Source organism: Zingiber officinale, chromosome 2A, assembly GCF_018446385.1.
Source record: "Zingiber officinale cultivar Zhangliang chromosome 2A, Zo_v1.1, whole genome shotgun sequence".
Classification (NCBI taxonomy): domain Eukaryota; kingdom Viridiplantae; phylum Streptophyta; class Magnoliopsida; order Zingiberales; family Zingiberaceae; genus Zingiber; species Zingiber officinale.
In genome coordinates this window covers 148,946,676-148,962,849 of record NC_055988.1, presented here as the reverse complement: position 1 = coordinate 148,962,849, position 16,174 = coordinate 148,946,676, and the positions used below count along the sequence as shown (strand labels likewise).

Below are 16,174 nucleotides of genomic sequence, written 5' to 3'. Positions count from 1 at the left end.
TTCTCAACATGTGCATTTGATTCTAAATATTCTTGATTTTCTTTTTCATATGTTCAAGTATTTCAATTCTGTATCATTTTTAACTTCTTTAGAAATTTTTATTTGATTCTAATAATAATAGAAGGTAGAATTTATTTGATGTTCATGTTGTATCACTCTTATTCTTCTATCATAAACCAAATGAATTTCTCAGAAGCTTTGAGACCTACGCGCTGGCCAACTGCACGTAGCCATTTGCACTTGGGGTCGAAACTTGATGTGACAGAGCATAATCTCCCTCATGTTTTGGTCATTTGCACTAATGGTTAGTAGTCATCCGTGATTTATTTTTTCCGTATTGGCTTAAGGACGGATTGGCGAGGTGCTGGGGCGAGCGAATCGCCTTTTTGCTAATAATAGTAGATTTAACAAATACCACAGAATTAATCTGATAATAATCAAAATCATGCTAACCAATCTAATTTGGGCAGATATTTTTTAGAATAATATATAAGGAAATAAGGGAATGAACATTTTAAAATAGATTTTTTAAAATAAAATTTCATATTCCATTTGATCTATTTTATAGTTTATTTCTACTAAATATAGTATAAATGATTCGAACATATCGAGTAGATCATGGGGCAAGGAGATAATTGGACTAGAAAAGTGGATTGTATCTCTCGGAGAAGGCGAACTAAGTAAATTAGGCAAGTAGAATTAGACTAGTCCTGCAAAAGTAGGTGAACGAAATGTAATGGACTAACCGAGACAAGAAGAGCCAAACCACAAATGTAAATTTTGTTCCATTTCATATTCAATCGAACAAAGAAATGAAATAAATCATTTCCATATAATTTCATTTCCTTTCCTATACCAAATATAACTTAAATCCATCATTCGATATATTTAAATAGCGCAGCTCAAAACAGAGTTGCGGCGAGGAACAAGTAGAATTCATCCACTAATGGCAGACCAAATACATGCAACTTAGCACAAGAGACAGAGGAAAAGAACACACAAAACACTTTCTGAGAACTATTCTAATGCCTACAAATTGTCAGTGCCGTGAGCTACAGATGAACATCAACACATAAAATCTAAAATTTCGGAGAGGAAATTTTAGGCTAATACAGAGTTGCGTGTGCCGGGTACAGACTGCAAGGGAGGAGGAGCAGGCCAGTTTTCTAACTTGAAGGAGGAGAAAGACAAAGTCGTAGGGTTTGATTTGGAAGTTTTGGGACTCGAGTGAGCTTTTGAGTCACAAGGATCCCCTTCCACTTCCTTGCTGGAGAAAGGGATGGTTAGCATGGGCAAAGGTTGCGATACGATCTCCACTTTTGTGTTCTTTTTCACCTTCTGCTCCAAGCGGTAGCTTGGCAAAAAGCTTCCTACCATGACCTGAAACGTGTGGAGTAATTTAGATTGTGAAAGATTTTACCTGTTGGTTCTAAAAAGTCGGGACTGGCATGGCATGGCGATGATGGAATTGTTTGATGAAATTTGGATGGGCTGAACGTTGTATTACCTGGACGGGGCTAGCGGCTACGAGCAAACCAGCAATCCCTCCGCCGATGACCCGACCATCTGCACTTGCCAAAGAGACACTCATCCCTCCAGACCTGCTTCTTGTCCCTCCATTTTCTGATGGTATGAATGATCCAGACAACGAAAGCAATTGGAAGCGTCCCTGAAGAAATGTGAAGGTAATGTTGCATAAAGTAAGATTGTGTAAACAAATCGGTTAACGAAAGAATTAAACAAAAAAAGGATTTCTTGTAAGATCTTAAACACGAAATGAATTTGCATATCCATCAAATTAAAACAAACCTCGTAGGTCAGAGTACCACCAAATGAATCAGGTTGACGAAGAGTCACATTTGATACAACCCCATTAGCAGATAAAATACAAATAGCTTTTGGCCCCTGCTGAGAAAAGGATATGATCTTCATGGTAATATCCTAAAATAGTTTCAGATCAATTAGTAATGCACAAAGCATCAAAGGTACACAATGTCGAAGAAAAAAGGTTCAAATTGTAAGCAAGTGATTCTTTCGGAGTATTGTTGCTCATATCATTTTCTCAATCTACATAAAGTATTATTATCTGTTAGCACCGACACCGACTCGAAGCAAGTACCCACGAAAGACTAATTTTGAAAATCCAATTGAAACTGAGCGAAAAGAAAAATGCAAAACTTAAATAGAAGAAAATTACCTTCCTAATTGTAATGTTTATATCACCATAATATACAACGTAATTCATGAACAATTAATAATCTTGGTCGCAAAGAAAATACAAGGCCATTCTCAAGGGTTCATTGTCATGTTAATTAGTTTCCCTGTTTACAAACCTCCATTGCCAATATTATATGATACTGATAAGATTGTATTTGCATAACAGTAATCCTTTGGTGATTGATTTTTAGTTAGCTGCAATAATATATTTTTGAAATTCTTTGGTTCACTTGTGGGTTCAGATTGTGTCAGAATAAGCTAATATGACAGAATCACCTGAAGTTGATAAGAGAAAGTTCAAATTTCAAACCCAGGGGGAATCCATCAGGAATCCAGTAGAACTTGTAGATCACAATTAGGATCTGACAAATTTCTGGAAGGGGTTGGTTGATTAGAATGATCCAAGACCTTGCTTCTGATTAGGTATCAACAAGCAGCCAGCCCTATACTTTTGGATAAGTAGATCCAATAACTTTTTGTAAATTGAATGTTTAATTGTATAGATTTTGTATTATTTCCTCATCCAATTGTGACTCACATCATTGCTGCTCTTGGCCAACCATTTAAATTCTCATTTCTGTTTGTGATTTATAATTAAGATGATGTCTGTTAATTTGGTGTCTCCAGTAAGAAAAAAAAAAGAGGAAAAGTATAGATCAGTATGCAAGATACAGAAATAAGCAAAACTCATAAACATTGTCTAGCCTCCTACGAGATACACGAATAGGCATTTCACAAACCACAAAAAAAAATCCAAATAACTAGATAAAAAAATTACTGTGCACGGGAATATGGGTAAACTACATATAAAAAAATGTAGTCAAGTAAAATACTTCTGTTGTTTTCTACATGGAAAAAAGTTCACATAATCAAAGCTGTAGCGTCTGACAAAAAAACTAAAACGAAATTTACAATTTTGATCAACCAAAAAGCAAAAAAAAATAATAACTAGTATGTAAAATCACGAACTAGGTGAACCAGATTTATTTAACAAGCAAAATTGGCTGATGTGAATGCCAACATCAGTTTAGGTTCCATGATAAAAAAATAAAATAAAATTCTGAATTTGTCTCCATGTCTAATAATTATCATTGAAGCTTAAAAGCTTTTGCTATTAGTTGTTTACAACAGGAAGAAACTTGATCAAGTATGCAATACCTCGCCACATGCAACAGTAAGAATGTGAGGTGTGAAATTTGCACCAGCAGAACAAGCTACCATTTCACCTTGCAATGTGCCTATTTGAACACAGTAAAATAAATAAATAAATTGGAAAATAATTACAAATTCATATAAATAATTAGCACAACAAAATAGAAAACAATGGCATGGGTTTCTCAGTTGCAATAACTAGGTCCAAGACCCTCTATTCTGGTTTTCACTCTTCAAGTAATCTTCAATGACAAGTCAAGTTTACAGGTTAAAAATAATTCATATTCAGTTAGTCAAAATTAAGTCAATCCCATATATACAGCCAACCCCAGAGGCCTTATATTATCAGTAATAATTTTAGTCGACAAAGGCTGCCCAAAATGATTGATTATATCCTAAACGGCAGCTGTCATCATTTTGATCCTTGATTCCATCAACAAAAACAAGTAATCAACTCCAATTATCAGCAAAAATTGACTGCCCCTTTTTTTTTCTTGCTTTCATAGTCCTTAGTGGAGCAACCAAAGAAAGACACTCCCATAAAAGCTACCTCCAACCTCTAGATCTCAGAACCATAATTCCTGCCTAAATGGACACCGATAACTTTCTGGTGCTTCAGCTCCACACCAACTTCCCGTCTGAGGAAAAATACATCTCGAATTGAAACAAGTGATAATTAAATGATCCCACACAAAGATCTTTGACCTACTTGTGAAGTCCCATATTGATAACTAATAAAGACAGCCATATGCAACAAGTCAAGAGTGTCCAACAGAAGTTCAGGCCCATGAGTTAAATCGAAGAAATACAAACCTGACGAAGATTATTTTGATTATTTTCACAAACACAAAAGATTAACTTCACATATTCAACGCAAATTCTGTGCTCCATTTTAACTACTACACAAGCCGTTGAAGTTTTCTATTTACATTTTTTTTCTTGACAAGGAAGAAGGAAAGTAAAAGAGGGACATGCAAAAACAGAAGTGCCAGTACCTGAAGACTCTACTTGGAAAGAGAATTGTGGTGCCTCGCGGAACCCTACGCCCTCCGGCCAGCCTCTACCCAGCTTCATCACCGCCCCGACCGCCGTCGCGGGAGTGTACTCTCCCGCTGGAACCGACGCCGAGAGCGGCCTTGGGTTCAGCGGCCGCGCCAGGCTTCCGTCCGGCGCGTACTTCCTCGGCCTGCCCCTCTTCTTCCTCACCCCTACGCTTGCCACGCCGAACCCAGTGGCTGCCGCACCGGCCACCCCACTCACCTCCGCCGCTCCACCGCCCTGGCCACCGTTCCTCTCCTCTGCGGCTGAAGCGACGATGGCTACAACATCACCTTCCCGACCGAGCTTCTCCTTCTTAGTAGCTTCCGCCACGCCGCCACCCTGAGGAGTATTCTTCTGCTCCATCTTCTCCTCAGCTGCCGCTCCAACGACCTCCCCGTTCGCCCCCGGCGCCACCGCCGGCGAAGCCACTCCACCGCCCGACTCCTCCATCTACGAAATCACTCACCACAGAAGCACCAAATCCATCCGATTAGGGTTTGTAGGCGCTCATCAACATGGATCCCAACTCTTTTTTTTATCAAAATATAGAAAAAAGGAGGAATTCGCGATTAAAATACAGAAGAAATACCGATTAAAGTAACGCAAAGCAGATGGTGGAAGGAAAAAAAAAAGCAACGAGAGGGGAAGAAATTATTGCGGATGGTGCGAAAAAAAAAGTGATTTAATTTAGTTTAATCCGACGGGAGAATCGAAGAAGTTGTTTGAAGAGGAGAAATTCGATAAACAATTTTTTTTTTAATAATTAAATCGATCGAGGTCGGGAAATGGGTATCGATTTAGCCTTTTTTAGTATTATCTTTTTTAGCAGTAGGTGGCCGGATTAATTAATAATTAAATTCTTAATTATTTTAGGGAATTAACTAATAAATAATTCCGTTCGTTTCATTAATGTATTGCAATTGTTAATTAATTCTTTCAATTAAGTGGAATAATTAAAATTAGGTTTGAATGAGGCAACCGTTGGGGGCAGGTGCGAATCCGCAATTGAATTATGGGCTTAGTGTAGGGATTAATTCCAAGAATGCCACTTGATGGTGAAATTGTTATTATCAGAAAACGTTTGGGGTTCAGTGACATTTATTTCTTAAAACCAGGCCATTCTTTGTTGGGCTTGATTATCTTTTTTTTTATTTTTAATATTTTTAAAATTTTAGTTCGTATTTAAAAAAAATAAACAGCAGAATAAGATAGTTGATATTCGTGGTCTATTATTATTGACGATTATAAAAAAATATTTCATATTGATAAAAAAATATTAAAATGATGTGTAATTATATTTTGCAAGGGCTATTTTGCATAAATTCTTATGGGCCTTTTGGCCTACAACTGTTGAAGCCCGAGCTCCATGCTCACTTTATTATACTTGGCCCTTCTCTACTACCGAAAAGATTCGATTGAATCTTTCGATCGCCAGAAAAAATATACAATTCCTCCATTGAATCGTGCTTAGATTGGCAATAAATCCACAAGGAGCCAAGAATTCTCAAGAACAGCAACAAAAACAAAAATAATTAGTATTAAGATTCAATTCCGCTGTACAAAAACATGCCTAAATCATGAAAAATAAAACAAAGAATCCAGGAGGAATTCAAAGTCAAAGTCAAAGTCAAACTGCATAGATTGCCTAAGAACATGACTTTATCAGTCCTAAGTTGTACAGGTTTCTCCGGAAAAGATTGCCCAAGTAAATCCCGATGTTGCCGGCGACCTGCGCCTCCTCGCTGCCGTCAGCTGCTGGGCACGGTAACCGAGGCCTCTGCTCCTCCTTCACGAGCAGGAAATGGGGGCCGATCCTTTCCCGAACGGCGTCGACCGCCTTGGGGTCGGCTGGCTGGCCGGCGACGTCAGTGACGTAGAAGACGTTCGAGGCCACGTTTCCCTTCGTCGACACTTCCGCTCTCGCGATCAGTAAGCCGTTCTCGCGGAACGTCCGCGTAACCTCGGAGAGCAGCCCCAGGCGGTCCTCGATGCAGAGTTCTAATCTCGTTCCCTGATTTCAAGCACCAAGATCGGATTTTTAGCATGAAAAATCTCAGCTTTGTGACTGGTGGTAGATTTTGTTAGGGGTTTGGGGTTACCTCTGATGTTCTTCTTTCGATGGCCGCGCGCAGGATTTGGATCACCCTCTGCCGCTCTGCTGCCGAGTTGATGGGGCTGCCGTCTTTGTGCCTTATGTAGAACTCCTGAATCGACCCCGCATTTGTGATTATTTGGTGGAAATGTTGATCATTTTGTGTTGACGGAATGAATTTTGGGAACAAAAAGATGAAACCTGATGAGCTAAATCGTCGTCGGTGTCGATGGTGCCGTGGAAGACGACGTAGTCCATGTCGGTGAGCGTGTAGACCATGTCGAAGAGAAGCTTTGGGCGGTCGGGGCACTGCACGGAGACGACGGAATACCCTTTCTCGGAGCAATTGTGAACGGAGATGGAAGGAGGGGAGGACGAAGAGGTTCGCTCGTAGTCGCAGTCGGCGAACAGCAACTGGTGGAGGCGCCGGTCAGCGTGGGTGGCGGCCATGGAGGAGATGTCGGCGGTGCGGGCGCTGCACGATCCATGGTCGCTCTTGAGGACGTGGCGGAGGCGAGACTCGATTCCGTGGATCCGCTGCGCGTCGCGGTGGATGGGGGAGCCGGAGAGCTCGTCCTTGACGGAGACGAGGCAGGCGATCCGGCCAGCGTGCGTCCACACCTTGGCCTCCGTCACGGCGCAACCGAGGTCGACGAGCACGGCGAAGACCTCGGAAAGCAAACCCGGGCGGTCATCGCCGGTGAGCTCCAGGCTGGTGAGCCCGGCCTCCTCGCTCGGTCGATGGGGTTCTTCGACGCCGTCGGTGTCCAAAGACTACATTTTTATCAGCGGGTAAGCGAAAAGGAAGATTTTTTTTTCTCATCTTTGGGCTCAATCGCCGGAGCAGGTCAAAGATCCAAACCTGTTCGAGGTAGGAGATGACGCTTTCGTCGGTGAGCTTGCGGCCGAACTGGTCGGTGACATGGAAGACGTCCATGAACCAGCGGCCGTCGGACGAAATGTAGGCCTTCTTGACGGTGAGGTTGAGGTCGGTGAGTACCTGCACCGCCTCCAGGAGGACGCCGTGCTTTCTCGCGCTGTCGACCTGCGGCCATAAATTAAACAGATCTGTAAATCACCTTCCAGATCCACATCGACGAGCCCAAAATTTGCCTGAAATCGCGTGCTAATCACCTTGACGAGCGTCGCCGTGCCGCAGACGGCATTGTCGATGACGACCCTGAAACAGAGAGCCAAAGATTCATCAAGATTAAACGGATTTTGAATGAACAAAAAGGCAGATCGATCGGATCATTCATTACCTGGGGCTGTCCATCCGAAGGAGTAGCTTCTCGTACTCGTTCAAGTTCGCCGGACGAGCCATCCCGATCTGCGTCGCCTTAACTCTGTGGCTGGGACTGGAGACGGAAGGAACAGGCCGGACTGAGAGATTTTCAGAATTTGAGTTGAGTCGGGGCGGCGGTGAGGGAATGAAATATTTAAAGCGGGAAGGGATCAGCGGCGCGGGTGGGTGGGGGTGGAAATGGACCCCAGCGGCGCACCCCGACAGAGATGATGGCGGCGGGGCCCGCCGTCGGGGGCGACACGTCGCCGAGATCTTCGTGTTGGGTTCTGGTCGACGTCTGGGTGCTGTCGGAGGCCACATGGGGGTGGTGGACTGGTGGTGGCCGACGGCTGGCAAGTACGGCGCAGCAACGTGACTCGAACATCCCTCTCTTGCCTAAATAAATAAATCAATAACGAAAATATTAGGGGAAAATAAATAAATAAATAATTTAGGCAAAATATCACAAAAAAACATCAAATTAATTATTTTCTTTTATCGTCACGTGATGTTCACGTGACACCACGTGGGGAAAAGCGATTGAAATTGAATGTTACCATTTTCAAAAATAAATAAATTTAGAGTTAAGTTGACTTGAATTAAAATAAAAGGTACAAAAAAAATGAAAAAATTAATTTAAATAATGTATACTACTACTAATAATAAATATTGAAATTCTAAGTGTGCGATGGAAGTGCGCCGCATGTCCAAGCCATGACTTGGATTATGAGATTAGTAGACGTGGTCAAGTTAGTTGTTCTTTTCCCTTTAAATTCAAAAAAATTTATCAAAAACGTCAACTATTAAATATAATCAAAGTCAAATTATGTTATTGTACATGCTTGGTGTATTAAAAGTACAAAAGTGTATTTCAAATACTTAGTTGATGGGCATGAAATTACATTTTAAATTTGGTTCAAATTTTTGTATCTTAATTTTACAAAATTAAAATAATTAATTGTCTAAAGGCCATTTGATCACCTTTAAATATGTATTTTTGCCCCTTTATACGGAAAACAATGAAATGCAAAATTAAAATACTTGTCGTGTCATGATAAATTGTTATAATGAAGGTGTAAATATCCAAATTAATTTGTCCCCACAAGAAAAACCTTAATGTATTGACATAAATGAGTTATATTGAGGATCGGTGCCAAGTACTTAATGTCTGAGATCGAACTATATTCTATTTAGGATCATTTATAAAAAAAATAATTATGAATATAGGGAATTGTTATTTTCTAAAATAAAAACACACTTCAAAGTTTGTCGTCCTTGTCAGATGATGTCATCAAATCCAAGTCTACAAAATTTGACCTTATAAAATTGAATCTAATTGGATCGGATCGTGAGGTGGATCACGATTCACGAAATCCAACCAAAAATAGTTAGAGTTGGCGGGAAAAGAAAGAAAAAAAAAAAAAGGAAAAACAAAAAAGCGCGCGGGTTCTTCAGTTTCCCGCCAAATAAACGCGAGCCAAAGTTTTGTTGGCCGATGCGGTCAAAGAAAATTTAAAAGCAATTTCCATTAAATAAAACGTTTCAATTAACCTTTTTAAATTTTTATTTATATATTTTTTAAAAATGCCTCGGATCATGAAAATACCATTTCATCGCGGGCAAAAATTAAGGGCATTCTCTATTTTGATAAAATGGCTATAATATAAATTAGTTTTAGCCAAAATAAACTAAAATTATTTTAAGTTGGTTAAATTGATTTAATACTATTATAGAATTTTTTACCGGCTAAAAGTACTATCCTATAGGGGTACCAAAAATAAATCCGAAATGACGATCCAACTCGAGTCGATCCGAAAAAATAGAGTTCAAGTTGGGCATTTTCATATTCGGATCGGGTTCGGGTTAGAGGGTTAAAAATTTTCGGGTTGGATCAGGTCGGGTTTGAGTTGACCTAAATATAGGGTTTAGTAATTTTTTTTTATTAAATCAAATTTTATTTTGAAAATTAAGATGTTTTTATATATATTAATATCATGTTTGTATGATAATGATGGAGTATTGAGATAAAAATGAAGAATTATAAGGAAAATAGCTAAAAAAAAGTCGTTTTGAATTAGATTTTTGGGTTATCCGGGTTGGATTTGGATTGGTCGTGTTCAGGTTTAGGGGTTTTGGGTTGAACTCGGGTTCGGGTTGGGTTAAAAAAAAACTCAACTCGACCCAACACGACCCGACCCGACCCACCCGAATTGACACCCTTACTATCCTATCTTTCATTTAATTGATTTAATACCGTAGATAAATAATTTGTCGGTGATTGGAAGTAGACTAAGTCGTCATGATTAAAGGAAAATAGGGTTGAACTGTCCTCAATATTGACCAAATCATCATGAGCTAAAGGGAGGTGGGACCATCGAAAATATTTACAGAGCCATAGAATGGTGTCACGGATGCTGCAGGGAGAACTGAATCGTTTGAAGAGCTTGTGGAAAGTAGAGGAGCGCATGAGAGTGTTAGAATGGAGATCAAGGGTGTCTTGGCTCGTCTACTCCGACGCTCAAATTAGTCTTCGATAGGGGAGATAAAGAAGATGCACAGTAGCAGGCTAACGAAAATATAAGTGTGCAAAAATATACGTGTACCTTGACCCACGTGGTGGGAATGGGGGTGAATTGGAGCGCCAAGTCAGCGGGGTAACAGTTCAACGACGAGGGATTCGAAGCCGGAGGGCTCCAAAAGGCAGAGCACAATCGGAGTGTGCAGCGGTGACGACGACCACTAGGAGGCTAGAGGGCTCCAAGAAGGCGAAGCACACCAGGATGCACGGCGGCGGCTCAATGGTCGATGGGCTTTGAGGGTAGAGCATAGCAACGTGGGGCTCGCGACAGCGGTGATATCTGTCGTCAGAGGCGGCGACAAATGGGAGGTGGCCGAATGTGTGGTTGGTGGTTGCATCGTATAAGGAGAGAGAGGACTAGAGTGTGAGGTCGACAACCAAGGCGACATAGAAACGACGACAAGAGAATGGAAGCGGTGACGAGGGAGGCAGTGTTGCGAGAAGGGTGGCGTCGTCGTTATCTGTGCCGAAGGCGATGACGAAGACGGGATCTATGCTAGAGGAGGCAGCGGCGACAACGGTGGGATCTACACCGAAGGTGACGGCAACAGGGGATCTGCATCGGAAGCGAAGGTGGCAGCTGGATTCGTGCCAAAAGCGGTGGCAACAGCAGAATCTACGCGCGGAGGTGGCGGTTGGATTTGCATCGGAAGCAACGGCAACAGCAGAACCAAGCTGAAGGCGGCGACAATTGTGGGATTTGTGCTAAAAGCGACAACAACAGTTGGATCTGTGCCGGAAGTGGTGGCAACAATGGAATCTATACCGGAAGTGGTGGTTGGATCCGTGTTGGAGGTGGCGGCGATGGTTGGATTTGTGCCAGAAGTGGCGACAATAGTGGGATTTACACCGGAAACGAAGGTTGGACTACAGAGTGGCACTGGAGGTTGCTTGAAGTTGCATCTGTCATAGATGGAGGCACCAAGAGAGGCACGATCGTCGCCTCTCCAATGCGGCTACAGGCTCAATGGTGGAGGTGGACTGCAACAACAGAGGGGAAACAGAGATGATAGCTGTCAGTAGATGCAGGGATGGTTGGTGAGGGAGGCCAATTCGATGATAGCGGTGGAGGGCAGTGATGTCTACTACATCAGGTGGTGTAGTCAGCGACATCAAGCGCATGGTCTGTGGCTCCTTGCGGCTTAGTCGGTGACATCCCATATGAGGGAGAGCGTGAGAGGGAGAGGTAGTTGGGGGGGGGAGCAAGAAGGGTGGCGGCGATGGCTAGGAGAGATGTGAGAGGAGGAAGCCCCTCACGTGAGGGTCTTATGGGAGGCAGTTGGTGGTCAGACGCAAGGAAGGAGCCGACGATCTTGTGAGAGAGGGAGAAGAGATCCGTCAGAGACCAATTGCTAAAGAGGAGATGTCTGACTGAAACGATGAGGAAACGCTAAGGGGAGGGGGGATGAGAAGAGGGATAGCAGGACTAGCTGACGACAATCACATAAGGGAGAGATGTCATTCCTCTTTTCCTTTCTTGGCCGCAGGTGACAACGACAACGTGAGGAAGAGATGGAGAAGACTTTGAGAGACGATTAGTAGGTGACGACCTGAGAATGAGTGTCATCGTGTCGGCATGGGAGGCGGAGGTGGCATCCTCCTCTAGTGGTGTCGGACATAAGAGGGAGAGGTGGCGGTGTCCTCCCCAAGCGGTGCAGAAGATCAGAGGGAAAGGGGTGGCATCCTCACCGAGCGACATAGGAGATCAGAGCGAGAGGGGTGGTCGTGGCAGGAAGAAGTTCCTCTCACGGCGACATATGGTAGTGTTATGATTCCACAAGTACACAGATTCGTCGTCAGTAATAAAGATTATTGATCCCATGAGGACTAGTTATAAGCACTAGCAATGGTTCACTTAAGATTAGTTAAACTATCGATGATTGTGAGTTATCTAAAGAAAAGAGAATGAGAAGCGGAAACGAGAACTAGTGAAGAGAGTTCGGTTTATGAAAAATTCTAGGAGTTCGGTTTCGTTGTGGTGATATTGATGTATCACGTTCTATCCTCTACTCATTGTCCATCATGTTGGTTGCTACTCGGAAAACCTAGAGGTTCCACTGTACAAAAATTTTGTACAAAGGTCTGAACCTTTTCCTAGCTACCATGTGTTCTTTTAAATTAAATTTTGGATCGTCTGCGGAACTTAACACGTTTGATCCAAAACTTGATTTATTCGTTCTTTTAGGTTTTGACTTGGGTCTCCTGCGGAACTTAACACGTTAGACCCAAATCACCTTAAGTTATTAATTCCATTAAATATTAATTTCCATAATTGGTTCCCAGTACTGACGTGGCGAGGCACATGACCTTCTTGGATATGGGAGCAACCACCACCGACTAGACAAAACCTTTTATGGAAAGCTAATATTTAATTTCCTAAAATAACTTTAGGTTAACCGAAAAGAACAATCAAATCACAAGAGAAAAAAAAACAAAACAAAAGAACACAACATCGAAAAACATATTCGAAATACTAGAATCGCATGCCTCTTGTATTTGGTATTATTTCCAAAAATAACTAATATGATGCGGAAAGAAAAATTACTAGTTATACCTTTTAGAAAGACCTCTTGATCTTCTACCGTATTCCTCTTCTAACCTCGGACGTTGTGTGGGCAACGATCTTCCGAGATGAGAAACCACCAAAGCACCTTCTCCTTTCTTCAAATTTCGGCCAAGCACAAAGCTTCCAAAAGATGAAGATCTTTTCCACCAACCAAGCTCCTAGGGATATAAGCTTTCTCTCCTTCTTCCTCAAGCTAAATCCGGCCACCAATTAAAACTCCATGAGCATGAAGAGGTTCGGCCACAAAGAGAAGAAGAAGAGAAGAAGGAAGGGCCGGCCACACCACCAAGGAAAAGAGGGAGAAAAATAGAATAGAGTCGTTAGCCTTGAAGCCTCCTCTACCCCCTCTTTTATAATCCTTGGTCTTGGCAAATAAGGAAATTTAATTAAATACTTCCTTAATTCTTTTGCCATGAAAAGGAAAAAATTTATTTTAATTAAAATAATTTTCCTTCTCACTAAAACATGGCCGGCCACTTATTTCCTCAAATCAAGGAGAGTTTTAATTAAACAAGAATTAAAACTTCCTAATTTGTTTCCGGAAATTTATAAAAATTTCTCCAATAATTTTATCCCTTCATGATTGGTTTATAAAAAGGAAATTTAATAAATTAAAATCTTTCTTTTAAACATGTGGATAAAAAGAAAGTTATCTATAAAAATTAAAATCTCTTTCAATCTACAAATAAGGAAAGATATCAAATCTTTTCTTAATCTTTTGTAGAAACTTATAAAAGAGAATATTTAATTTTTAAACTCTCTTTTAAATCATGAACATGTTTAAAAAGGAAAGTTTTCTAAAATTTAAAATCCTCCTTTAATCAACAAATAAGAAAAGATTTCAAATTTTAAACTCTCTTTTAATCATGTAGATGATTTACAAATAAGAAAAGTTTTTACCAAAAATTAAAACCATCCTTTTAAACTACAAATAAGGAAAGAGATTAATCTCTTCTCTTAATCTTTTGTAGAAAGTTATAAAAGGAAATTTTTAATTTTTTTTTAACTCTCTTTTAAAAACATGATATCCACATAAGAAATAATTTTAATAAAAATCCTTTTTAATATTCTAGTGGTCGGCCACCTAAGCTTGGGACCCAAGCTTTGGCCGGCCACCTTCATGGCTCATCCACTTGGTCTTGGCCGGCCCTAGCTTGGGTTCCAAGCTAGCTTGGCCGGCCCCATTGGATGGGTAAGAAGGTGGGTATGCGGTGGGTATAAATCTCTATATACTAGAGGCTACGATAGGGACCGAGAGGAGGAATTGGTTTTGGTCTCCCGATAAAATTAAGCATCCCGTGTTCGCCCCGAACACACAACTTAATTTTATCAATAATAATTCATTCCACTAGAGAACTATTATTGAACTACCGCACCAATCCCAAATTACATTTTGGGCTCCTTCTTATTATGAGTGTGTTAGTCTCCGTGTTTAAGATAACAATGTCCACTAATTAAGTAAGTTCTTGACAACTCACTTAATTAATATCTTAGTCCAAGAGTAGTACCACTCAACCTTATCATCATGTCGGACTAGGTCCACCTGCAGGGTTTAACATGACAATCCTTATGAGCTCCTCTTGAGGACATTATCAACCTAGTATCTCTAGGGCACAGTTTCCTTTTATAATCAACAACACACACTATAAGTGATACCATTTCCCAACTTATCGGGCTTATTGATTCATCGAACTAAATCTCACCCATTGATAAATTAAAGAAATAAATATCAAATATAAGTGCTTGTTATTATATTAGGATTAAGAGCACACACTTCCATAATAACCGAGGTCTTTGTTTCTTTATAAAATCAGTATAAAAGAAACGACCTCAAATGGTCCTACTCAATACACTCTAAGTGTACTAGTGTAATTATACAGTCAAGATAAACTAATACCTAATTACACTACGACCTTCTAATGGTTTGTTCCTTTTCATTTTGGTCGTGAGCTACTGTTTATAATTTATAAGGTACTGATAACATGATCCTCTGTGTGTGACACCACACACCATGTTATCTACAATATAAATTAATTGAACAACTACATTTATCACAAATGTAGACATTTGACCAATGTGATTCTTATTTCTAGATAAATGTTTATACCAAAAGCTAGGCTTTTAGTATACACTCTAACAATCTCCCACTTATACTAAAAGACTAAGCTGCCATATCTGCTGCCATACATCTGATTTCCATCCCTTCAACATGCCCATCAAAAGTTCTTGCCTTAAGGACCTTAGTGAAAAGATCTATAGGTCATCACCTGATGTAATCTAGGCGGCAACAACTTTTCCTCGTTTATACGATTCCTCGTATTGGGTGGTACTTGCGCTCTATTGTGTTTACTTGCCTTATAGACTTATGGTTTCTTCGAGTTTGCTACTGCACCAACATTATTACAATAAATTGTAATAATTTTTGGACAAACCAGAAATCATATCTAAGTCTATCTTGAGGTTATTGAGTCATTCAGCTTTTATGGCTACCTCAGAGGTTTGCCATATACTAAGCTTCTATGGTGGAGTTCAGAAAAACACCTATGCTTATCACTCTTCCATAGTTATGACTTTACCTCCTAAAGTAAACACAAAACCCCGAGGTTGACTTATTATTGTCCCTATCCGATTGGAAGTCAAAATCCATGCAACCCACAAGGACTAAATTAATTGCCTTGTAAGCTAGCATATAATCTCTAGTGCCTCTAAGGTACTACAATATATGCTTTACTGCAGTCCACTGTCCTTGTCCAGGCTTACTTTGATATCTGCTAACTATGCCCTTGGCAAAACAGATTTCTAATCTCGTGCATAGCATACATTAGGCTTCCAACAGCCGTAGCATAAAGAACTGCCTTTATTTCCTTTATCTCCTTTGATGTCTACAGAGACATATCTTTAGATAAAGTTACTCCATCCTGAAAAGGTAAGAAACCTTTCTTGGAGTTTTGTATGCTTTAAAACGAGCAAGGATTTTTCCGATGTATGAAGCTTGGGATAAGTAAAATATTCTTTTCTTGCGATCCCTTATTACTTTGATCTCAAGAATATATACATTCTCCCAAGTCCTTTATATTGAATTGTTTGGACAACCATACCCTTACTTCTGACAACATTTTGATATTGTTTCCAACTACCAAAAATGTTATCTAAGTATAGTACAAGAAATATCACCACGTTTCCATCACATCTTTTGTATACACAAGACTTATCCGGTTACTAAATCCATAGATCTGGATTACT

General features: G+C 40.5%; 2 protein-coding genes across 4 annotated transcripts; both read right to left on the bottom strand.

The window, feature by feature from the left end:
- Window positions 1–862: 862 nt before the first annotated feature.
- Window positions 863–5,182, bottom strand: LOC122042624 (AT-hook motif nuclear-localized protein 1-like). Of its 3 annotated transcripts, XM_042602824.1 has the most exons (6): window positions 5,000–5,178; window positions 4,365–4,860; window positions 3,376–3,455; window positions 1,810–1,941; window positions 1,508–1,669; window positions 863–1,380 (listed from the first exon to the last, which is right to left on the bottom strand). In XM_042602824.1, the coding sequence occupies exons 2-6, from the start codon at window positions 4,858–4,860 to the stop codon at window positions 1,102–1,104; spliced, it is 1,149 nt and encodes a 382-aa protein (XP_042458758.1). In that variant the 5' UTR covers window positions 5,000–5,178; the 3' UTR covers window positions 863–1,101. The 3 variants fall into 3 exon arrangements, with proteins under 3 accessions (XP_042458758.1, XP_042458759.1, XP_042458757.1); XM_042602825.1 differs by having other exon boundaries at window positions 1,810–1,905; window positions 4,365–5,182; XM_042602823.1 differs by having other exon boundaries at window positions 4,365–5,178.
- Window positions 5,183–5,929: 747 nt separating this feature from the next.
- On the bottom strand, window positions 5,930–8,159 carry LOC122042623 (ACT domain-containing protein ACR8-like). The gene is made up of 6 exons (XM_042602822.1): window positions 7,765–8,159; window positions 7,637–7,682; window positions 7,365–7,547; window positions 6,704–7,276; window positions 6,510–6,614; window positions 5,930–6,421 (listed from the first exon to the last, which is right to left on the bottom strand). Exons 1-6 carry the CDS (start codon window positions 8,106–8,108, stop codon window positions 6,056–6,058), a joined length of 1,617 nt encoding a protein of 538 aa, XP_042458756.1. The 5' UTR covers window positions 8,109–8,159; the 3' UTR covers window positions 5,930–6,055.
- Between the last annotated feature and the right edge of the window lie 8,015 nt (window positions 8,160–16,174).